A 26,259-nucleotide genomic window follows, 5' to 3' on the forward strand; every position below is an offset into this window, starting at 1 on the left:
CTGAGAGTGACTGAGTAAGTTGCCATTCTGTCGGCGACTGAGCGAGTGGCCATTCTGTCGGCGACTGAGCGAGTGGCCACTCTGTCGGCAACTGAGAGTGACTGAGTAAGTTGCCATTCTGTCGGCGACTGAGCGAGTGGCCATTCTGTCGGCGACTGAGCGAGTGGCCACTCTGTCGGCAACTGAGAGTGACTGAGTAAGTTGCCATTCTGTCGGCGACTGAGCGAGTGGCCACTCTGTCGGCAACTGAGAGTGACTGAGTAAGTTGCCATTCTGTCGGCGACTGAGCGAGTGGCCATTCTGTCGGCGACTGAGCGAGTGGCCACTCTGTCGGCAACTGAGAGTGACTGAGTAAGTTGCCATTCTGTCGGCGACTGAGCGAGTGGCCATTCTGTCGGCGACTGAGCGAGTGGCCATTCTGTCGGCGACTGAGCGAGTGGCCAGTCTGTCGGCAACTGAGCGAGTGGCCAGTCTGTCGGCGACTGAGCGAGTCCCCACTCTGTCGGCGACTGAGCGAGTGGCCACTCTGTCGGCGACTGAGCGAGTGGCCACTCTGTCAGTGACAGAGTGACTGAGCGAGTGGCCAGTCTGTCGGCGACTGAGCGAGTCCCCACTCTGTCGGCGACTGAGCGAGTCGCCACTCTGTCGGTGACTGAGAGTGACTGAGCGAGTTGCCACTCTGTCGGTGACTGAGCGAGTCCCCACTCTGTCGGTGACTGAGCGAGTCCCCACTCTGTCGGTGACTGAGCGAGTCCCCACTCTGTCGGCGACTGAGCGAGTGGCCACTCTGTCGGCGACTGAGCGAGTTGCCACTCTGTCGGCGACTGTGCAGGTGGCCACTCTGTCGGCGACTGTGCAGGTGGCCACTCTGTCGGCGACTGTGCAGGTGGCCACTCTGTCGGCGACTGTGCAGGTGGCCACTCTGTCGGCGACTGTGCAGGTGGCCACTCTGTCGGCGACTGTGCAGGTGGCCACTCTGTCGGCGACTGAGCGAGTGGCCACTCTGTCGGCGACTGAGCGAGTGGCCACTCTGTCGGCGACTGAGCGAGTGGCCACTCTGTCGGCGACTGAGCGAGTGGCCACTCTGTCGGCGACTGAGCGAGTGGCCACTCTGTCGGCGACTGAGCGAGTGGCCACTCTGTCGGCGACTGAGCGAGTGGCCACTCTGTCAGTGACAGAGTGACTGAGAGAGTTGCCATTCTGTCGGCGACTGAGCGGGTGGCCACTCTGTCGGCAACTGAGAGTGACTGAGTAAGTTGCCATTCTGTCGGCGACTGAGCGAGTGGCCATTCTGTCGGCGACTGAGCGAGTGGCCATTCTGTCGGCGACTGAGCGAGTGGCCAGTCTGTCGGCGACTGAGCGAGTGGCCAGTCTGTCGGCGACTGAGCGAGTGGCCACTCTGTCGGCGACTGAGCGAGTGGCCACTCTGTCAGTGACAGAGTGACTGAGTGAGTTGCCATTCTGTCGGCGACTGAGCGGGTGGCCACTCTGTCGGCGACTGAGAGTGACTGAGTAAGTTGCCATTCTGTCAGCGACTGAGCGAGTGGCCATTCTGTCGGCGACTGAGCGAGTGGCCACTCTGTCAGTGACAGAGTGACTGAGTGAGTTGCCATTCTGTCGGCGACTGAGCGAGTGGCCATTCTGTCGGCGACTGAGCGAGTGGCCATTCTGTCGGCGACTGAGCGAGTGGCCAGTCTGTCGGCGACTGAGCGAGTCCCCACTCTGTCGGCGACTGAGCGAGTGGCCACTCTGTCGGCGACTGAGCGAGTGGCCACTCTGTCGGCGACTGAGCGAGTGGCCACTCTGTCAGTGACAGAGTGACTGAGTGAGTTGCCATTCTGTCGGCGACTGAGCGAGTGGCCACTCTGTCAGTGACAGAGTGACTGAGTGAGTTGCCATTCTGTCGGCGACTGAGCGAGTGGCCATTCTGTCGGCGACTGAGCGAGTGGCCATTCTGTCGGCGACTGAGCGAGTGGCCAGTCTGTCGGCGACTGAGCGAGTCCCCACTCTGTCGGCGACTGAGCGAGTGGCCACTCTGTCGGCGACTGAGCGAGTGGCCACTCTGTCGGCGACTGAGCGAGTGGCCACTCTGTCAGTGACAGAGTGACTGAGTGAGTTGCCATTCTGTCGGCGACTGAGCGGGTGGCCACTCTGTCGGCGACTGAGAGTGACTGAGTAAGTTGCCATTCTGTCAGCGACTGAGCGAGTGGCCATTCTGTCGGCGACTGAGCGAGTGGCCACTCTGTCAGTGACAGAGTGACTGAGTGAGTTGCCATTCTGTCGGGGACTGAGCGGGTGGCCACTCTGTCGGCGACTGAGAATGACTGAGTAAGTTGCCATTCTGTCGGCGACTGAGCGAGTGGCCATTCTGTCGGCGACTGAGCGAGTGGCCACTCTGTCGGCGACTGAGCGAGTGGCCACTCTGTCCGCGACTGAGCGAGTGGCCACTCTGTCAGGGACTGAGCGAGTCGCTACTCTGTAGGTGAAAAGCAAGTTTCCACCCTATTGGTGACTGAGTGAGTGACTGAGTAAGTTGCCACTATGTCGGTGATTAAATGACTGAGCGAGTCGCTACTTTCTCGGTGGCTGAGAGAGTGACTGTGTGAGTCGCCACTCTGTTGGTCACTGAGTAAGTGACTGAGTGATTTGCCACTCTGTTTGTAAGTGAGTGAGTGACTGAGGGATTTACCACTCTGTCAGTGACTGAGCCAGTCGCCACCCTATTGGTGACTGAGTGAGTGACTTAGTAAGTCGCCACTATATCGGTGGCTGAGTGAGTGACTGAGCGAGTGGCCACTCTGATGGTGAGTAAGTGAGTCACCACTATGTCAGTGACTATGTCACTGAACGAGTCACCATTGTGTCTGTGACTGAGTGAGTCGCCACTCTGTCCATGAGTGAGTGAGTGAGTGAGTCACCACTATGTCACTGAATGAGTCGCCACTGTGTCGGTGACTTAGTGAGTGTGACTGAAAGAGTCGCCACTCTGTCGGTGAGTGAGTGGGTGGGTGACTAAGCGAGTCGCCACTCTTGGTGACTGAGTGAGTGACAGAGTGAGTGGCCACTTTGTCGGTGAGTGAGTGAGGGACTGAGCGAGTCCCCACTTTCTTGGTGACTGAGAGAGTGGCCACTTTGTCGGTGAGAGAGTGAGGGACAGAGCGAGTCCCCACTCTCTTGGTGACTGAGTGAGTGACTAAGAGAGTCCCCACTCTGTCCCTGAGTGAGTGGGCACAAAGTTGCTGAGTCGGCACGCCCTCCCGTGATGTGCAACTGTCACCATAACATTTTTGTAGTGTTTTCACAACATCTTTTTTGTCTTTTTAATTAGAAGCATTTGCTTGAAAAACAACCATGTGGCAAAAGGGCAAAAGGTCAACATACCATTTTTAGCCACACCGTTTTTGTCTGCAAAAGAAAAAAAAAGAAAGATGACTTTTACTTTTGCAAGGTTGTTGTGACAAAGAAAGCCATGAGAGGAAAAGAGCGTGTTGAGAAGAAAGATGGCTGCCACACAAACAAACTTCGTCCAAGCAGGACAAAGCAAAGACAGGCGAGCAGGACAGGAAGTGTCAAGCAGTCAAAATGTTGTGTTGCTGTTGTTCGTGACACTTTAGCCTTCACAATAAAACCGTTGCGCGTCACATCCTGTCTGACTGTGCGTACATATTATTAATTCAAATATATAATAATATAACTTGCAGTAATTGAATGTTGCAAAACAATTTCACTTGCAATTCCTGACTTATTAATAACAATTACACTTTTGAAAAACTGTCTAAAAAAATGTTATGGTAAAGAGAAACTTAGTACATTTGTATTTTGTAACAGATTTGCTACATTTTCCACTTGAATCAATTTGAGAACTTTATGAATTGATTTGTTAAAGAGGCCATGATACCCAGCCCTCGTGATAGCATACTATTTATAACTCATTATTAACAATAATGAACACATTATCATTGCTTTTAACTGCCATAAAGACCAAAAAAACATAGCTGATGTCCCAAAACTATTCAACAATCAGAACTTATTGATTGTGGAGTTCCAAATGTGAAAAAAAAAAATCAGTATGTGACTATTAATTTGAAGGTTTAATGTGAAAATGATTCTGCATCGAATTGCTACCCCAAGAATTGAATCGAATCAAATAGCATGGTGCCAAGAGATTCACAGCAATATATATATATATATATATATAATATATATTTAATAAAACTATATTTATATAACTACATATACACATATATATATAGTTCATATAATTAAATATACATATATAGTTATGTGCACGCTACACAAATTAATTAATCATACGCCCTCTACTCACTATAAATCAATCAATCACCTGCTCCTAACGATTAATTGATCACACACCTGCTCCTAACTATTAATCAATCATACACCTGCTCCTAACTATTAATCAATCACACCTGCTCCTAACTATTAATCAATTATATCCCTGCTCCTAACTATTAATCAATCAATCATACACCTGCTCCCAACTTTTAATCAATCAATCATACACCTGCTCCCAACTTTTAATCAATCAATCATACACCTGCTCCCAACTTTTAATCAATGAATCATACACCTGATCCCAAGCATTAATCAATCACACACCTGCTCCTAACTATTAATCAATTACTGTATATCCCTGCTCCTAACTATTAATCAATCAATCATACACCTGCTCCTAACTATTAATCAATGATACACCTGCTCCCAACTATTAATCAATCACACACCTGCTCCTAACTATTAATCAATTACTGTATATCCCTGCTCCTAACTATTAATCAATCATACACCTGCTCCTAACTATTAATCAATCACACCTGCTCCTAACTATTAATCAATTATATCCCTGCTCCTAACTATTAATCAATCAATCATACACCTGCTCCCAACTTTTAATCAATCAATCATACACCTGCTCCCAACTTTTAATCAATGAATCATACACCTGCTCCCAAGAATTAATCAATCACACACCTGCTCCTAACTATTAATCAATTACTGTATATCCCTGCTCCTAACTATTAATCGATCAATCATACACCTGCTCCTAACTATTAATCAATGATACACCTGCTCCCAACTATTAATCAATCACACACCTGCTCCTAACTATTAATCAATTACTGTATATCCCTGCTCCTAACTATTAATCAATCAATCATACACCTGCTCCTAACTATTAATCAATCAATCATACACCTGCGCCCAACTATTAATCAATCAATCATACACCTGCGCATAACTATTAATCAATCATACACCTGCTCCTAACTATTAATCAATTATACACCTGCTCCAAACTATTATTCAAACAATCATAAACCTGCCCCTAACTATAAATCAATCATACACCTGCCCCTAACTATAAATCAATCATAAACCTGCCCCTAATTATAAATCAATCATTCACCTGCTCCTAACTATTAATCAATTATACACCTGCTCCAAACTATAAATCAATCATACACCTGCCCCTAACTATAAATCAATCATAAACCTGCCCCTAACTATAAATCAGTCATAAACCTGCCCCTAACTATAAATAATTAATACACCAACCCTAATTATAAATCAATCATAAACCTGCCCCTAACTATAACTCAATCATTCACCTGCTCCTAACTATTAATCAATTATACACCTGCTCCTAACTATAAATCAATCATACACCTGCCCCTAACTATAAATCAATCATAAACCTGCCCCTAACTATAAATCAATCATACACCTGCCCCTAACTATAAATAAATCATAAACCTGCCCCTAACTATAAATCAATCATAAACCTGCCCCTAACTATAAATCAATCATTCACCTGCTCCTAACTATTAATCAATTATACACCTGCTCCTAACCATAAATCAATCATAAACCTGCCCCTAACTATAAATCAACCATACACCTGCCCCTAACTATAAATCAATCATAAACCTGGCCCTAACTGTAAATCAATCATTCACCTGCCCCTAACTATAAATCAATCATACACTTGCTCCTAACTATTAATCAATCATACACCTGCTCCTAACTATTAATCAATTATACACCTGCTCCAAACTATTATTCAATCAATCATAAACCTGCCCCTAACTATAAATCAATCATAAACCTGCCCCAAACTATTATTCAATCAATCATAAACCTGCCCCTAACTATAAATCAATCATAAACCTGCCCCTAACTATAAATCAATCATAAACCTGCCCCCAACTGTAATCAATCATACACCTGCCCCTAACTATAAATCAATCATAAACCTGGCCCTAACTGTAAATCAATCATACACCTGCTCCTAACTATAAATCAATCATAAACCTGCCCCTAACTATAAATCAATCATTCACCTGCTCCTAACTATTAATCAATTATACACCTGCTCCTAACTATAAATCAATCATACACCTGCCCCTAACTATAAATCAATCATACACCTGCCCCTAACTATAAATCAATCATAAACCTGGCCCTAACTGTAAATCAATCATTCACCTGCCCCTAACTATAAATCAATCATACACTTGCTCCTAACTATTAATCAATCATACACCTGCTCCTAACTATTGATCAATTATACACCTGCTCCTAACTATTAATCAATTATACACCTGCTCCAAACTATTATTCAATCAATCATAAACCTGCCCCTAACTATAAATCAATCATAAACCTGCCCCTAACTATAAATCAATCATACACCTGCCCCTAACTATAAATCAATCATACACCTGCCCCTAACTATAAATCAATCATAAACCTGCCCCTAACTATAAATCAATCATAAACCTGCCCCTAACTATAAATCAATCATTCACCTGCTCCTAACTATTAATCAATTATACACCTGCTCCTAACTATAAATTAATCATAAACCTGCCCCTAACTATAAATCAATCATACACCTGCCCCTAACTATAAATCAATCATAAACCTGGCCCTAACTGTAAATAAATCATTCACCTGCCCCTAACTATAAATCAATCATACACTTGCTCCTAACTATTAATCAATCATACACCTGCTCCTAACTATTAATCAATTATACACCTGCTCCAAACTATTATTCAATCAATCATAAACCTGCCCCTAACTATAAATCAATCATAAACCTGCCCCTAACTGTAAATCAATCATACACCTGCTCCTAACTATAAATCAATCATAAACCTGCCCCTAACTATAAATCAATCATACACCTGCTCCTAACTATAAATCAATCATAAACCTGCCCCTAACTATAAATCAATCATAAACCTGCCCCTAACTATAAATCAATCATAAACCTGCCCCTAACTATAAATCCATCATACACCTGCCCCTAACTATAAATCAATCATAAACCTGGCCCTAACTGTAAATAAATCATTCACCTGCCCCTAACTATAAATCAATCATACACTTGCTCCTAACTATTAATCAATCATACACCTGCTCCTAACTATTAATCAATTATACACCTGCTCCAAACTATTATTCAATCAATCATAAACCTGCCCCTAACTATAAATCAATCATAAACCTGCCCCTAACTATAAATCAATCATACACCTGCTCCTAACTATAAATCAATCATAAACCTGCCCCTAACTATAAATCAATCATACACCTGCTCCTAACTATAAATCAATCATAAACCTGCCCCTAACTATAAATCAATCATAAACCTGCCCCTAACTATAAATCAATCATAAACCTGCCCCTAACTATTAAACAATCATAAACCTGCCCCCAACTGTAAATCAATCATACACCTGCCCCTAATGTGCCGTTGCTAATCCAAGGTGAACTTTATAGGATGAAGTGAGGTGTTCCTCAGAGGAGGAATGTGTTCTCCAATATCAAAGTGGTGGAGAGTCAACATCCATGCTGTGTTGCATCAACATTTGCAGCAGTTAAAGGGCGTCCTCGAGGAAGCGTGTCGCATGTTAAAAGCGAGATGATTGGTCGGAGAAGAAAAGCGGTGCTCAGGTGTGACGGGGTGAAAGGTCACAGCAGTCAGAGACGAGAAAAAACCCCAAAACTTGCCAGTTTTGCGTTGTCGTCGGCTGAGCAGGTCGTTGATGGCGACTCTGAATCTTTTAGCCTCTTCTTCACTGGCGAAGTTCAAACCCATCTGGCTGGTCTAAAGGAGACAACATGAAATCATCTTATTATATCAATACATCATAAGATCATGCTTTTATTTTCCTAATCAATCAGTAAAGATCCACTGCTTGATCGCTATCAAAGGCTGGGCGATACGGCTGAAAATTGTACCACGATATCAGTGGTTTGTATTGGTTGATATTGATAATTGATATTTTTATGACCTATGGAAAATAAGGAGCGGGATAAACACATACATTTATACATTAATACATTTTATTTGAAATGTAACCTTCCTCTGATTATAATGTCCTCAGCTATCAAGGCAGAAAGGAAATGTCAACAAAAAGGGCATAACAAAAATAAATAAATAAAATAAACCTTTCATATCAACAGATTTGAAGTTGCACGAGATGTAAGCATTAACAGTAAAAAAAAAGAAAAAGGTATGACTTATTTTTAACAGTTTTTTTGGATCCCCAAGAATTTTAGTGGGATTGTGTTCTTTAAAACTGTCATTACTCAAAAAGGAATAAAGAATCAAAAGCAGTGTTATGTATTATTCATCTATTACTTCTCATCAAATATTCCCCTTTGAAATATTTTTTTTAGAACACTATTATTGTTCAAAAAAATAATAATGTATTAAAATCAAAGTTGTTATGAATTACTGTCATATTTAAGGTTCCAATTAGTTCACATCAAATATTCCACTTTTAGATATTTTTTTGGGGAAAACATTGCTTGTGTTGTGTGTTCGCCATAAAAAACAGGGTTTTGACAAAAAAAAGGCATAACGCATAAAAAAGACAAAATAAACTTTATATCGACAGATCTGAAGTTGATCTAGAGATTTAAGTGGTGAATAATTTTTTTTTTTTTTTAAACAATAGGACTTATTTTTGTCATAAAAAACTAAGTTTTCTCGAACAAAAATCCCATTAAATGAAAAAACAAAACACCTTTATATCGACAGATATACATATATATTTATATATATATATATATATATGTGTGTGTGTGTGTGTGTGTGTATATATATATATATATTTTTTTTTTTAAATTTTATTTTATTTTATTTATTTTTTTTAACTCTCAAGGGAACTTCAGATCTATCTGTCGATATAAAGGTGTTTTTTTGTAATTTAATGGCATTTTTGTTCAAGAAAACTTTGTTTTTTATGACAAAAATAAGTCATATATTGTTAAAAAAAATAAAAATAATAATTCCACACTTAAATCTCTAGATCAACTTCAGATCTGTTTATTTTGTCTTTTTTAGGCGTTATGCCTTTTTTGTCAAAACCCTGACATGATTTGATTTAAACACTTATATGAGTGGGACCCATTTAGGTCCCCAATAATTTTAGTGTTTTTTTTTTTTTTTTAAACTATCAATGCTCAAAAAATAATAATTATTATAAATCAATGATGTATAACTAATTTTTTTCATAAAAAAACAGTTTTCGCGAACCAAAATGCCATTTAAAAAAAAGCAAAAAACCTTTATATCGACAGATCTGAAGTTGATTTAGAGATTTAAGTGTTGAATAATAGTTTGTTTTTTTAAACAATATATAACTTATTTTTGTTATATAAAAACAGTTTTCTCGAACAAAAATGCCATTAAAAAAAAGCAAAAAACCTTTATATCGACAGATAGATCTGAAGTTGCCTTGAGTAAAAAATGTCATATATATATATATATGATTTAATTTAAACACTTTTATGAGTGGGACCCATTTAGGTCCCCAATCATTTTAGTGTTTTTTTTGGGGTTTTTTTAAACTATCAATGCTAAAAAAAAAAATGTATTCAAAATCAATGATGTTGTGAATTATTGACCTATTTAAGGTCCCAATTACTTAACATCAAGTATTACACTTTGAATTTTGGGGGGAAAATATTGCATATTGTGTGTATGTCCGCTGTACAAAACAGGGTTTTGACAAAAAGGGCATAACACATAAGTGAAGTGAAGTGAAGTGAATTACATTTATATAGCGCTTTTTCTCAAGTGACTCAAAGCGCTTTACATTGTGAAACCCAATATCTAAGTTACATTTAAACCAGTGTGGGTGGCACTGGGAGCAGGTGGGTAAAGTGTCTTGCCCAAGGACACAACGGCAGTGACTAGGATGGCGGAAGCGGGGATCGAACCTGCAACCCTCAAGTTGCTGGCACGGCCGCTCTACCAACCGAGCTATACAAAAAAAAATTTAAGAACTATCGACTGATCTGAAGTTGATCTAAAGATAGCGGACCAAACTTGAGGAGAGCCCTAAAGGTTAGAAAAATCTATATATAGTATTTGTTTTGAAAACGAAAAATATCAAAATGGCCGCTGCAATGTTTTGATTTTCCAGTCAGTGGGCCTCAGGGGAAAAAGTTTGGACACCCCTTCCCTAGACTGTATGGGAAAAGTTCATGTGTTCACTGGAGATATGAATGAACTCTTCAACTACGTCTTTATTTGTGTCGCTGAATGATGACATGTCTTTTTGTCAAACAACAACAACGAAGACAAAAATACTCACGTCCCCCACGAAGGAGATAAAGTAGGACCTGGAGCAGCTGATGGAGAAGTTGTGGTAGAGCTCCTGCTCAAACATGGTTTTACCCTCCTGCAACACGCACACACACACACAGACGTCACTGCCCTGGTTCCAGAAGCTTCCCTGTGTGTTTGCAGACGCAGCAGAGTGACGCGGCTCACCTTGATGTCAAACACTCGGATGAAATAGGACCTCTGCGGGTTGTCCTTGACCAAACACGCCACCCCGCAGCACTTCTTCAGCCAGCCGCAGCTCCGGTCGGCGGCGTAGACCTGCACCACCGCCGAACACAGCGTCTGCGCGCCACAGCGGAGACACGGCGGTCAGTGGCGCACGTCTGTGACATGCTAGCTTAGCTGCTAGCAAAACAACCAGCCAGTCAGCGCAGATTTACACCTGAAGATACAAGCTCGACGGGAAATAAAGTCACGTTTCCACCGCCAAATGTTGTGCTCAATCATGTCTGTGATATTTGAACGTTCAGGCTGCACGATTTTCAGAAAAAAAACCTAGCGTACATTTCAGATTATAACCCGCTACGCTTTGCACCCTGCGGCTTATGGTTGGCGCTGCAGTGTCCTTCCATTTAGTCCTTTCAGCCGGAAGTACAAATGCCGTTTCGTCTTCTCGCCGCTCATAGCGTTCCTCAATGATGGACGCTTTCGACCTCCCTTCCTCCTCAACGACACCTGGAGTCGTACTTTTGCTTGCATGCAGAACGGCCCCAGGCCTATGGACACTACATCAACACACCCAAGACAATGGGCATATACACCCCCCCTGCCCCCCTCCCCCACCGCTTGATTCCCCTTCGGGGTGATGGACGGCTGGCAGCACTTCATAGCAGCAGTCAACCTCCAGGGCCCCAACTCCCCTCTGTTGCGAGTTGTCGTGATTATATGTAACATGTTTGTGTGCATGGCATGGAGGTTTTTCCCACTCCAGACTTGGCCCCCTTAGGAGCCCAGTCTAAATTGTAGTTTTTTTACTCATCTTCTTCCCTAGCGTTTTACCTTTTTCCCACCTTTTACGGGGCGCCTTGTGGCGACCCATCAGCGTTCCTGTTCTGTAACCTTGTGCACTGTTTGTTTGTCTAATCTTGAACGGGTTTGTGCTGAAAACATAGTTTTGTTGTACTTGTTGCAATAACAATAAAGACCAATCATATCCTGCTCGTATGGATTCTTTGTTCACCACTCCAAGCAACGTTTATAAGTTTTACAATATAACTAAAACAATTCTTACTAAAACGTCCCATGTGTGATGTCTGTAGGAGTGTTTAAATGCACATTTGTACATGCTATCGTAATGTAATGCTAGCGTCGTGAGCATTAGCTAATATGCTGGCACGTTTACGAGTGTCTGTGTTAGTATTATTAAATTACAAGGGCATTCTTTTTGTATTGTTTCAGTTTCACAAATTCCTCAGTAAATTCACCAAAGCGTGACCGTGGAGTTATTGAGTCGGTTTAGCTGATTGGAGAGCTAGCTTGCACAGCTAGTGGGCCCATGACTATGAATTTTGTTTTGTTTGATCAGCCGTTTTACTGCCGTGTTACAGTCATATCTGCAACTTATACTTTTTTCTCTGCAGACATGAAAAGCAACAAAAAAATTGCATATTTTAGCATATATTTGCATATCAGCATGTTTATGCATTCAATTTTTAGGATATATTTTTAAAAATGATATTTCACATTGTGCACTAAAATGTGAAATATAATTTAAATAAACTTAAATATATACTTGGACATTTATCTTTTATGTATTTTTTTTATGATGGAAAAATCTGAGTTTTATTTCCAACTTTGGAGATAAAATGCTGGTGATATGCAAACATTTGCTAAAATTGCTATTTTGTTGGTGCTTATTATAACTGCAGAGATAAAAGTAAGTGTTGCAGATATGATTGGCACGTCACAGGAAATTATGTCTTTCACATTTTAAAACATATTTTTAAAATTATATTTCACATTTTAGTACATATTTTATTAAAGTATATTTCACATTTTGGACAAAATGTGAAATTTACTTTTAAATATGTACTAAAAATGTTTTAAGTATATTTCACATTTTTGACTAAAATGTGAAATAAACTAACTATACTTAAAATGTGTACTAACATTTTTGGTACAGATTTTTTAGATATGCATATTTTATTCCAAAATTTTCCAAGTATACTTCACATTTTATTACATAATTTTTAAAGTACATTTCAAATTTTTGACTAAAACGTGATATATACTTTAAATATACTTAAAATTTGTACTAACATGATTAGTACATTTATTTTTCCACATATTGCACATTTTATAACATTTTTTTAAACTCATTTCACATTTTAGTACATATTTTTCAAAACTACATTTCACAATTTAGTACATATTTTTAAAGAGTATATTTCACATTTTAGTCAGAAAATGTGAAATATACTTTAACTATACCTAAAATATGTACTCAAATTTATTTAAAATTTTAAAAGTATATTTAAAATTTTAGGACATATTTTTAAAAGTATATTTCACATTTTAGTCTAAAATGTGAAATGCACTTTAAATAAACCTAAAATATGTATCAACTTTTTTGTACATATTGTTTAAGTATATTTCACATTTTAGTACATATTTTTTAAAAGTATATTTCACATTTTTGACTAAAATGTGAAATATACTTCAAATGAAGTATATTTAAAGTATAGTTCACATTTTAGTACATATTTTTTCAAGTATATTTCACATTTTAGACAAAAATGTGAAATACACTTTAAAATTTGTACTGAAATTATTAGTACAATTTTTTCAAGTATATTTCACATTTTTGACTAAAATGTGTAATATACTTTAAATATACTTCAAATGTGTAAGAAAATTTTTAGTACATATTTTTAAGTATATTTCAAATTTTAGTAGATTTTTTTTTAAAGTATACTTTACATTTCAGTACATATTTTTAACATTCACATTTAAAACTAAATGTAAATAAAAATCGTATTTAAATTAACTTAAAATATGTACTTAAAATGTGAGTACATATTTTCTTTAGTACATTTCACATTTGGGTAATATTCTAATCCCTGCGTTGCATCATCCTGTCAGGCTCAAATGCGCTCTTTCACGATGTACAACTTGTTAAAAACTGCCGTTTCTGCTTCAGGACTTAAGTCTCATACTCAAAAAATGCAGTTTGACCCAAGTCATTAACCAATTAAATGAGTCAAAGCAACAGGCCATCATTAAATCTTCTCTGGATGAGGATTAGAATGTTGAGGTTTTTCCCGGGGGGGGGGGGGGGTTTAAATCCACGTGAGGACATGATGGGGGGCGTACTGCAATACTACATTATATACTGTATACTAACTATACCAGAGGTGTCCAAAGTGCTAAAATGACACTACTACTGTGGCCCTTAGTAGAACTACACTAATACTAACAAGTTGACTTGACAAAGTAATTCACTGAACAATATTTATTTATACATGTGGCCTAAATTCAGTGTTAAATTAAGTCTTAATTGTCTTATTTTCTATTATTGAGTTGTGGCGATCCATAAATATATTGACTTATGTTTCCATTTAAGGGTGAAAAATGCTAACAACACGGCGGCTAATCTTCACTGCAACAATGAAGTGGACCAACTTTTTGCATGCAGTACATCTTCATCTCCTGCCTCATCAATAACACGCCACCACACTGGTGAGACTTTGACGTGAGCGATGCGGAAAGACGACGTGGGACCCGCTGGGCGAACGCGCAACGCTAACAACACAACTGAATGGCCGTGGCTGCGACTATCAACTTGACCACGTTTTGACGGAACAATTTGCGTCCGTGGTTTCAGCACATGGAGAAACTACCCAGGATGTGATGAAGTATTTCCAGGTAGTGGATGTGTTGTAGTGACCGGGTGATGCTTGGAGAATCCTCCGGACAGACCGCTTATTGGATGTTTTTTACAGGGCTTTATGGACATAATAGTGGGCTGCGTTGTTAGCCACCTCGTACTTTCCTTATTTTACAATAACATTCTTTTTGTATTGATTCAGTTTCACAAATTCCTCAGTAAATTCACCAAAACGTCACCGTGGAATTATTGAGTCTGTTTAGCTGATTGGAGAGGTATCTTGTGCAGCTAGTGGGTCCATGACCATGACTTTTGTTTTGTTTGGTCAGCCGTTTTACTGCCATGTTAGTCATATCTGCAACTTGTACTTTTTTTCTCTGCAGACGTGAAAAGCAACACCAAATAGCACATTTTAGCATATATTTGCATATCAGCATGTTTATGCATATTATTTCAAGTATTTCCAGGTAGTGGATATGTTGTAGTGACCGGGTGATGCTTTGAGAGTCCTCCCGGATACCAGTGAGTACTGCAATCTATAGAAAAACAGCTTGGTTGGCGCTTATTGGACGTTTTTTTAAAGGGCTTTATGGACATAATAGTGGGCTGCGTTGTTAGCCACCTCGTACTTTCCTTATTTTACAAGAACATTCTTTTTGTATTGATTCAGTTTCACAAATTCCTCAGTAAATTCACCAAAACGTCACTGTGGAATTATTGAGTCTGTTTAGCTGATTGGAGAGCTAGCTTGCGCAGCTACTGGGTCCATGACCATGAGTTTTGTTTTGTTTGGTCAGCCGTTTTACTGCCATGTTAGTCATATCTGCAACTTGTACTTTTTTTCTCTGCAGACGTGAAAAGCAACAAAAATAGCACATTTTAGCATATATTTGCATATCAGCATGTTTATGCATATTATTTCAAGTATTTCCAGGTAATGGATGTGTTGTAGTGGCCGGGTGACGCTTTGAGAGTCCTCCCGGATACCAGTGAGTACTGCAATCTACAGTAAAACAGCTTGGTTGGCGCTTATTGGACGTTTTTTTAGATGGCTTTTATGGACATAATAGTGGGCTGCGTTGTTAGCCACCTCGTACTCTCCGTATTTTACAATAACATTCTTTTTGTATTGATTCAGTCTCACAAATTCCTCAGTGAATTCAGCAACACGTCACCGTGGAATTATTGAGTCTCTTCAGCTGATTGGAGAGTTAGCTCGCGCAGCATGTTTATGCATATTATTTCAAGTATTTCCAGGTAGTGGATATGTTGTAGTGACCGGGTGATGCTCTGAGAGTCCTCCCGGCTACCAATGAGTACTGCAATCTACAATCTACAGTAAAACAGCTTTGTTGGCGCTTATTGGATGTTTTTTTAGAGGGCTTTATGGACATAATAGTGGGCTGCGTTGTTAGCCACCTCGTACTTTCCGTATTTTACAAGAACATTCTTTTTATATTGATTCAGTTTCACAAATTCCTCAGTAAATTCACCAAAACGTCACCGTGGAATTATTGAGTCTGTTTAGCTGATTGGAGAGCTAGCTTGCGCAGCTAGTGGGTCGATGACCATGACTTTTGTTTTGTTTGATCAGCCGTTTTACTGCCGGTAAAATAGTATATTTTAGCATAAATTTGCATATCAGCATGTTCATGCATATTCTTTCAAGTATTTCCAGGTAGTGGATGTGATGTAGTGACCGGGTGATCCTTTGAGAGTCCTCCCGGCTACCAGTGAGTACTGCAATCTACAGTAAAACAGCTTTTATGGCGCTTATTGGACGTTTTTTTAGATGGCTTTTATGGACATAATAGTGGGCTGCGTTGTTAGCCACCTCGTACTTTCCGTATTTTACAATAACATTCTTTTTGTATTGATTCAGTCTCACAAATTCCTCAGTGAATTCACCAACACGTCACCTTGGAATTATTGAGTCTCTTCAGCTGATTTGGAGAGTTAGCTCGCGCAGCATGTTTATGCATATTATTTCAAGTATTTCCAGGTAGTGGATGTGTTGTAGTGACCGGGTGATGCTCTGAGAGTCCTCCCGGCTACCAGTGAGTACTGCAATCTACAATCTACAGTAAAACAGCTTTGTTGGCGCTTATTGGATGTTTTTTTAGAGGGCTTTATGGACATAATAGTGGGCTGCGTTGTTAGCCACCTCATACTTTCCGTATTTTACAATAACATTCTTTTTATATTGATTCAGTTTCACAAATTCCTCAGTAAATTCACCAAAACGTCACCGTGGAATTATTGAGTCTGTTTAGCTGATTGGAGAGCTAGCTTGCGCAGCTTGTGGGTCGATGACCATGACTTTTGTTTTGTTTGATCAGCCGTTTTACTGCCGGTAAAATAGTATATTTTAGCATAAATTTGCATATGAGCATGTTTATGCATATTCTTTCAGGTATTTCCAGGTAGTGGATGTGATGTAGTGACCGGGTGATCCTTTGAGAGTCCTCCCGGCTACCAGTGAGTACTGCAATCTACAGTAAAACAGCTTTTATGGCGCTTATTGGACGTTTTTTTAGATGGCTTTTATGGACATAATAGTGGGCTGCGTTGTTAGCCACCTCGTACTTTCCGTATTTTACAATAACATTCTTTTTATATTGATTCAGTTTCACAAATGTCTCAGTAAATTCACCAAAACGTCACCGTGGAATTATTGAGTCTGTTTAGCTGATTGGAGAGCTAGCTTGCGCAGCTAGTGGGTCGATGACCATGACTTTTGTTTTGTTTGATCAGCCGTTTTACTGCCGGCAAAATAGTATATTTTAGCATAAATTTGCATATCATCATGTTTACGCATATTCTTTCAAGTATTTCCAGGTAGTGGATGTGTTGTAGTGACCGGGTGATGCTTTGAGAGTCCTCCCGGCTACCAGTGAGTACTGCAATCTACAGTAAAACAGCTTTGTTGGCGCTTATTGGATGTTTTTAGAGGGCTTTATGGACATAATAGTGGGCTGCGCTGTTAGCCACCTCGCACTTTCTGTATTTTACGACTTAGAATACATGATAGGCAACATTCCAGTCGTTTACCACGGTCAGGGCTGCAGCCAATTAGAGGGGCGACTTGAACTGCATATTGATGACCTCCCGGTTGATCGATTGAGCCGGAAGTGGATGACGAGAGAGTAAAATGGCTTAGTGCGGAGGTCGTGCAGGTGCGTGACGATGACTTACCGCACATTTCCTGCCCAGGTAGCCGAACAGGCAGTCGTTCTCCTGCGGGGTCAGCAGCATGGAGCCCGCGTTAGCGGCCCTGCGGGGCAGCGGGTGGCTGTTCATGGCTCCGGGTTGCCACACGACGACGAGCAAACACTGCTAACGGTGTTTATTTACGCCACATCCAAGCGGGCGGCGGACGCGGTGGCCTCCAGCCCGATCATCTCCGCCGACTGCAGGGGCTGGAGGGCGGCCAAGGACCGGGCGTGCCCCGGGACTGCACCTGCTTCGAAAACAAACTTAAATTCCTCTCTTCGGCGTCAAACCACGCAAAAAATCCCCCCCAAGTACGCGTCTTGAGCGGAACAAACGCACAAGTTCGATCGTAAAAAGTCGAGCGGCCGCTGCAGCGATGCGTCCATCCAACATGGCAACTACATGGACGATACCACCGAGCCGACAACACGGGGGGGTGTTCAACTAGGAACTAACACGTCCACTTCCGCTGCGGCGACCAATAACAACTCGGCGAACCCCCAAACCCTTACGAATAAATGTGAGGAATTATATTGTCGTCAATAAAAAAGCGCCATTATTAAAAGTGCAGTTTTAAACTTCGAAAGTGGTTTGGTCCGAAGAACGCAGAGCTGCGGAGGCAAAGGGAGGGGCGGGGCCAGCGTGACGTCACAAGCCGAGACCAGATGGCGGACGCGGAGACGTAAACAAGAACCCCAAGAAGTCCTGAAATATTAATAACGTTTTGTCCGCCGCGTGTTGACACAATTGACCGAAAGCTTTTATTGGCCACAACTGTGGCTGGAAATACGGAGGGAAAAAGACCAGTCAGGAAATGTCCATATTTGGATATAAATAGTAAGCATGCACCCAAAACATACTGAACATAATGAACCTATTTATGTTTTTACACTCATAATACTTTTAAAACATATTTATCATTCATATTCGTCACTACACTCAATCCATTCACTCCTACTTTTCGTTAGCGGCGGCGTGTATCAGAGGAGGGGGGAGGGGCTTGCTCCCTCGTTGCCATGGCGACGTGTAAACTGAAGCCCTCCGTGTTGCTAACGAACGTCGCGTCTCGGCTCGTCGGTCAGAAAGTTGCAGTGAGGAAAGAATCATGTCGGAGGAAGAGCAGGAGGGAAACACCTCACAGGTGGAGAGAGCGGGTCTGGACGAGGAGCGGCAGGTGGGCAGGTCTAGTCCAGGTGAGATGTGTGGCCGGAAATGGAGCAGTTAACACGAGTCATGTTAACTGCTCCAGGGATGTCCCGATATCAGCGAAGACAAGTATCGAACTATGCATCTAAAATGTTAGATATGCGCTACGTCCTGCAGCGTGTTGACTTGTGTGTGTGTGAGATCATGTGCGATACAAGCAGTCCTGCAGAATGTTTTCCTGTGTGTGTGATATCATGTGCGATACAAGCAGCCCTGCGGCGTGTTTACTTGTGTGTGATATCATGTGCGATACAAGCAGTCCTGCAGAATGTTTTCCTGTGTGTGTGATATCATGTGCGATACAAGCAGCCCTGCGGCGTGTTTACTTGTGTGTGATATCATGTGCGATACAAGCAGTCCTGCAGAATGTTTTCCTGTGTGTGTGATATCATGTGCGATACAAGCAGCCCTGCGGCGTGTTTACTTGTGTGTGATATCATGTGCGATACAAGCAGTCCTGCAGAGTGTTTACCAGTGTGATATCATGCGCAATACAAGCAGCCCTGCAGAGTGTTTACTTGTGTGTGATATCATGTGCGATACTACGAGTCCTGCAGAATGTTTACGTGTGTGATGTCATGTGCGATACAAGCAGTCCTGCAAAGTGTTTACTTGTGTATGATATCATGTGCGATACAAGCAGTCCTGCAGAGTATTTACCTGGGTGTGTTATCATGTGTGATACAAGCAGTCCCTGCAAAGTGTTTACTTGTGTGTGATATCATGTCTGATACAAGTAATCCTGCAGTATGTTTACTTGTGTGTGTGATATCATGTGCGATACAAGCAGCCCTGCAGTATGTTTACTTGTGTGTGATATCATGTGCGATACAAGCAGCCCTGCGGTATGTTTACTTGTGTGTGATATCATGTGCAATACAAGCAGTCCTGCACAGTATTTACTTGTGTGTGTGATATAATGTGCAATACAAGCAGCCTTGCGGTGTGTTTACTTGTGTGTGATATCATGTGCAATACAAGCATTCCTGCGGTGTGTTTACTTGTGTGTGATATCATGTGCGATACAAGCAGTCCTGCAGCATGTTTACTTGTGTGATATCATGTGCAATACAAGCAGTCATGCAGCGTTTACTTGTGTGTGATATCATGTGCAATACAAGGAGTCCTGCAACGTGTTTACTTGTGTATGATATCATGTGCGATACAAGCAGCCCTGCATCGTGATTACTTGTGTCCGATATCACGTGCGATAAAAAACAGCCCTGCAGCTTTTTTATTTCTGTGGGATATCATGTGTTACAAGCAGTCCTGCAGCGTGTTTACGTGTGTGATATCATGTGCGATACGAACAGTCCTGCAGCGTGTTTACTTGTGTGTGATATCATGTGCGATACAAGCAGTCCTGCAGCGTGTTTACTTGTGTGTGATATCATGTGCGATACAAGCAGCCCTGCAGCGTGTTTACTTGTGTGATATCATGTTCGACAAAGTGTTTACTTGTGTGTGATATCATGTGCGATACAAGCAGCCCTGCGGCGTGATTACTTGTGTCCGATATCATGTGTGATTAAAAACAGCCCTCAGCTTTTTTACTTGTGTGTGATATCATGTGTGTTACAAGCAGCCCTGCAGCGTGTTTACTTGTGTGTGATATCATGTGCGATACGAACAGTCCTGCAGAGTGTTTACTTGTGTGTGTGTGTGTGTGTGTGTGTGATATATAATGTGCGATACAAGCAGTCCGGCGGTGTGTTTAGTTGTGTTTGATATCATGTGCGATACAAGCAGCCCTGCAGAGTGTTTACTTATGTGTGATATCATGTAAGAGACAAGCGGTAGAAAATGGATGGATGGACATCTACAAAAGGTAAACATGCAAGGCTACTAAGTACATGTCAATATAAACAAGTGTCAAGTAATTATAGTTGAATATTACTTACACATACAAAGTCTCCAAGGCAGAAGCGTATTAGAAAGTATCCAGTAACAAACGTGTCCGCAACATTCAATGTACTGTGTCATGAACTCCATGAATTTGTGGCCAAAAAAACAATTACCACTACACTTTAACTTCAAGACAGCAAAAAGTCATTCCAGACGGTTAATAATAAATAGGTTAGTGTTTTCCATAGCTGCCATTAGTCTGTGTTGGACCCTTTTCTAACATTCCACACTACTAAGTAACACAAGTATGTTTGATTCCTGCTGATTAGGTGTCAGGTCGATATCAGAAGTGGAAAAGTTGTACCGGTACACCCGTATAACATTATGATGATGCAATAAACATGTTTAGTGTTGACAAAACACTCTGTTAGCTTAGCTCGCTAGTGCTAATTGCTTGACTATGAAATCATGTTTTAGTGTTTGTGTCACGGACGCTGGCTTCTTCGTGTGTGCAGGCGAGCAGCAGACTGAGGCCACGACTGAACAATCTGACAACGATGAAGGAAATGTGCAAAATGCATCAGCTGTAGGTGAGTGCGCTTATTACTCACTAGAGCACGCCTGTCAAACGCAAGGCCTGGGGGCCAGAAATTGCCCGCCACATCATTTAACGTTGTCTACCACATCATTTAACGTTGTCTACCACATCATTTAACGTTGTCTACCACGTCATTTTTTGTGGTCCGCCATATCATTTATGTGCCACATCATTTTATATGGCTCACCACCTCATTTTAATTTGGCCCGCCACATTTATGTGGTCCGCCATGTTATTCAGGTGGTTCGCCACGTCATTTTATAGGCTCCCCACCTCATTTTAATGTGGCCCACCACATCATTTAATGTGGTCTACCACGTCATTTTTTGTGGCCCGCCATATAATTTACGTGGCCCACCACATCATTTATTTTGCCCGCCACATAATTTTATATTGCTGACCACCACATTTTAACTTGGCCCGCCATATCATTTCATATGGCTCACCACATCATCTGCTTTGTCATTTTATATAGTTCACCACCTCATTTTAATTTTGGCTTGCCACATCATTTAGGTAGTCCGCCATCTCATTTTATATGGCTAACCACCTCATTTTCAAGTGGTCCGCCACATCATTTCATGTGGCCTGTCACATGATTTATCGTGGTCCGAACACATAATTTATCGTAGTCTGCCACATAATTTATGTGGGCTGCAACATAATTGACTGTAGCCTGCCACATCATTTTATAAGCATTGCCGCATCAGTCTAAAGTGGCCTGCTACATAATATATTGTGGTCTGCCACATCAGTTTAACATGGTCTGCCGCATAATTTTTAGTGGTCTGCCATGTAATTTAACATGGTCGGCCATGAAATTAAAATGGCCTGCCACATCATTTTGTAAGCCTTGCCACATAATTTCATGTGGTCCGCCATATAATTTATGTGGCCCACCACATCATTTTATATGGCTCACCACCACATTTTAACTTGGCCCGCCACATCATGTATGTGGCCCGCCATATCATTTCATATGGCTCACCACATCAATTTATTGTGGCCTGCTTTGTCATTTTAAATAGGTCAGCACCTCATTTTAATTTGGCTTGCCACGTCATTTAGGTAGCCCGCCATGTCATTTTATATGACTAACCACCTCATTTTCAAGTGGTCCGCCACATAATTTCAGGTGGCCTGCCACATCATTTAATTTGGCCTGTAACATGATTTATTGTGGTCCGAATACATAATTTATCGTATGTGGCCTGCTTTGTCATTTTATATAGTTCACCACCTCATTTTAATTTGGCTTGCCACATCATTTAGGTAGCCCGCCATATCATTTTATATGGCTAACCACATCATTTTCAAGTGGCCTGCCACATTATTTAATTTGGCTTGTCACATGATTTATTGTGGTCAGAATACATAATTTATCGTAGTCTGCCACATAATTTATGTGGGCTGCAACATAATTGACTGTAGCCTGCAACATCAGTTTAAAGTGGCCTGCTACATAATATATTGTGGTCTGCCACATAGTTTAACATGGTCTGCCGCATAATTCATAGTGGTCTGGCATGTAATTTAACATGGTCGGCCATGAAATTAAAATGGCCTGCCACATCATTTTGTAAGCCTTGCCACATAATTTCATGTGGTCCGCCATATAATTTATGTGGCCCACCACATCATTTTATATGGCTCACCACCACATTTTAACTTGGCCCGCCACATCATGTATGTGGCCCGCCATATCATTTCATATGGCTCACCACATCAATTTATTGTGGCCTGCTTTGTCATTTTAAATAGGTCAGCACCTCATTTTAATTTGGCTTGCCACGTCATTTAGGTAGCCCGCCATGTCATTTTATATGACTAACCACCTAATTTTCAAGTGGTCCCCCACATAATTTCACGTGGCCTGCCACATCATTTAATTTGGCCTGTCACATGATTTATTGTGGTCCGAATACATAATTTATCGTATGTGGCCTGCTTTGTCATTTTATATAGTTCACCACCTCATTTTAATTTGGCTTGCCATATCATTTAGGTAGCCCGCCATATCATTTTACATGGCTAACCACATCATTTTCAAGTGGCCTGCCACATTATTTAATTTGGCTTGTCACATGATTTATCGTGGTCCGAACACATAATTTACCGCAGTCTGCCACATAATTTATGTGGGCTGCAACATAATTGACTGTAGCCTGCAACATCAGTTTAAAGTGGCCTGCTACATAATATATTGTGGTCTGCCACATAGTTTAACATGGACTGCCGCATAATTCATAGTGGTCTGGCATGTAATTTAACATGGTCTGCCATGAAATTAAAATGGCCTGCCACGTCATTTTGTAAGCCTTGCCACATAATTTCACGTGGTCCGCCATATAATTTATGTGGACCACCACGTCATTTATGTGGCCCACCACGTCATTTTATATGGCTCACCACCACATTTTAACTTGGCCCGCCACATCATGTATGTGGCCCGCCATATCATTTAAATGGCTCACCACATCAATTTATTGTGGCCTGCTTTGTCATTTTAAATAGGTCAGCACCTCATTTTAATTTGGCTTGCCACGTCATTTAGGTAGCCCGCCATGTCATTTTATATGACTAACCACCTCATTTTCAAGTGGTCCGCCACATAATTTCAGTTGGCCTGCCACATCATTTAATTTGGCCTGTCACATGATTTATTGTGGTCTGAACACAAAATTTATTGTATGTGGCCTGCTTTGTCATTTTATATAGTTCACCACCTCATTTTAATTTGGCTTGCCACATCATTTAGGTAGCCCGCCATATCATTTTATATGGCTAACCACATCATTTTCAAGTGGCCTGCCACATCATTTAATGTGGCATGACTTATTGTGGTCTGAATACATAATTTATCGTAGTCTGCCACATAATTTATGTGGGCTGCAACATAATTGACTGTAGCCTGCAACATCAGTTTAAAGTGGCCTGCTACATAATATATTGTGGTCTGCCACATAGTTTAACATGGTCTGCCGCATAATTCATAGTGGTCTGCCATGTAATTTAACATGGTCTGCCATGAAATTAAAATGGCCTGCCACATCATTTTGTAAGCCTTGCCACATCATTTCATGTGGTCCGCCATATAATTTATGTGGCCCACCACATCATTTTATATGGCTCACCACCACATTTTAACTTGGCCCGCCACATCATGTATGTGGCCCGCCATATCATTTCATATGGCTCACCACATCAATTTATTGTGGCCTGCTTTGTCATTTTAAATAGGTCAGCATCTCATTTTAATTTGGCTTGCCACGTCATTTAGGTAGCCCGCCATGTCATTTTATATGACTAACCACCTCATTTTCAAGTGGTCCGCCACATAATTTCAGGTGGCCTGCCACATCATTTCATTTGGCCTGTCACATGATTTATTGTGGTCTGAACACAAAATTTATTGTATGTGGCCTGCTTTGTCATTTTATATAGTTCACCACCTCATTTTAATTTGGCTTGCCACATCATTTAGGTAGCCCGCCATGTCATTTTATATGGCTAACCACATCATTTTCAAGTGGCCTGCCACATCATTTAATTTGGCCTGTCACATGACTTATTGTGGTCTGAATACATAATTTATCGTAGTCTGCCACATAATTTATGTGGGCTGCAACATAATTGACTGTAGCCTGCAACATCAGTTTAAAGTGGCCTGCTACATAATATATTGTGGTCTGCCACATAGTTTAACATGGACTGCCGCATAATTCATAGTGGTCTGCCATGTAATTTAACATGGTCTGCCATGAAATTAAAATGGCCTGCCACATCATTTTGTAAGCCTTGCCACATCATTTCACGTGGTCCGCCATATAATTTATGTGGCCCACCACATCATTTTATATGCATCATTTAGGTAGCCTGCCATGTCATTTTATATGACTAACCACCTCATTTTCAAGTGGTCCGCCACATAATTTCACGTGGCCTGCCACATAATTTCATGTGGCCTGCCACATCATTTAATTTGGCCTGTCACATGATTTATTGTGGTCCGAACACATAATTTATCGCATGTGGCCTGCTTTGTCATTTTATATAGTTCACCACCTCATTTTAATTTGGCTTGCCACATCATTTAGGTAGCCCGCCATGTCATTTTATATGACTAACCACCTCATTTTCAAGTGGTCCGCCACATAATTTCAGGTGGCCTGCCACATCATTTAATTTGGCCTGTCACATGATTTATTGTGGTCTGAACACAACATTTATTGTATGTGGCCTGCTTTGTCATTTTATATAGTTCACCACCTCATTTTAATTTGGCTTGCCACATCATTTAGGTAGCCCACCATATCATTTTATATGGCTAACCACATAATTTTCAAGTGGCCTGCCACATCATTTAATTTGGCCTGTCACATGACTTATTGTGGTCTGAATACATAATTTATCGTAGTCTGCCACATAATTTATGTGGGCTGCAACATAATTGACTGTAGCCTGCAACATCAGTTTAAAGTGGCCTGCTACATAATATATTGTGGTCTGCCACATAGTTTAACATGGACTGCCGCATAATTCATAGTGGTCTGCCATGTAATTTAACATGGTCTGCCATGAAATTAAAATGGCCTGCCACATCGTTTTGTAAGCCTTGCCACATCATTTCATGTGGCATACCACATCAGTTTAATGTGGCTTGCTACATAATATATTGTGGTACGCCACATGGTTTAACATGGTCTGCCACATAATATAATGTAGTCTGTCATTTCATTTCATGTGGTCTGCTACACCAGTTACATGGCCCACCACGTAATTAATGTGGTTCCCCACAACATCCAAGTGGCCCGCCACATCATCGTATACGCCTTGCCACAACATTTTACTGTGACCTACCATGCCATTTCATGGGGTCTGCCACATAATATTAAATGCTCT

General features: G+C 41.2%; 2 protein-coding genes across 5 annotated transcripts in view; one reads left to right on the forward strand and one right to left on the reverse strand.

Annotated features, from left to right (window-relative positions):
* The window catches only part of wasla (WASP like actin nucleation promoting factor a), a 36,672-nt gene extending 18,467 nt beyond the window's left edge, over positions 1–18,205 (reverse strand). Inside the window, exons 1-5 of one of the 2 annotated variants that reach the window (XM_062042973.1) lie at positions 17,691–18,205; positions 10,817–10,951; positions 10,638–10,724; positions 8,041–8,137; positions 3,382–3,405 (exon numbers count right to left, since the gene is read on the reverse strand). In XM_062042973.1, coding sequence (XP_061898957.1) covers positions 3,382–3,405; positions 8,041–8,137; positions 10,638–10,724; positions 10,817–10,951; positions 17,691–17,795 — 448 coding nt within the window. In that variant the 5' untranslated portion in view covers positions 17,796–18,205. The remainder of the gene's footprint in view (positions 1–3,381; positions 3,406–8,040; positions 8,138–10,637; positions 10,725–10,816; positions 10,952–17,690) is intronic. The other variant, XM_062042974.1, reaches the window with a different exon arrangement.
* The window catches only part of iqub (IQ motif and ubiquitin domain containing), a 41,164-nt gene continuing 32,539 nt past the window's right edge, over positions 17,635–26,259 (forward strand). For 2 of the 3 annotated variants that reach the window (XM_062042969.1, XM_062042968.1), the window contains exons 1-2: positions 17,635–18,901; positions 21,275–21,349. In XM_062042969.1, the coding sequence (XP_061898953.1) occupies positions 18,814–18,901; positions 21,275–21,349 (163 nt within the window). In that variant the 5' untranslated portion in view covers positions 17,635–18,813. The remainder of the gene's footprint in view (positions 18,902–21,274; positions 21,350–26,259) is intronic. The other variant, XM_062042967.1, reaches the window with a different exon arrangement.

The sequence above is a fragment of the Entelurus aequoreus genome, linkage group LG03, assembly GCF_033978785.1.
Source record: "Entelurus aequoreus isolate RoL-2023_Sb linkage group LG03, RoL_Eaeq_v1.1, whole genome shotgun sequence".
Classification (NCBI taxonomy): domain Eukaryota; kingdom Metazoa; phylum Chordata; class Actinopteri; order Syngnathiformes; family Syngnathidae; genus Entelurus; species Entelurus aequoreus.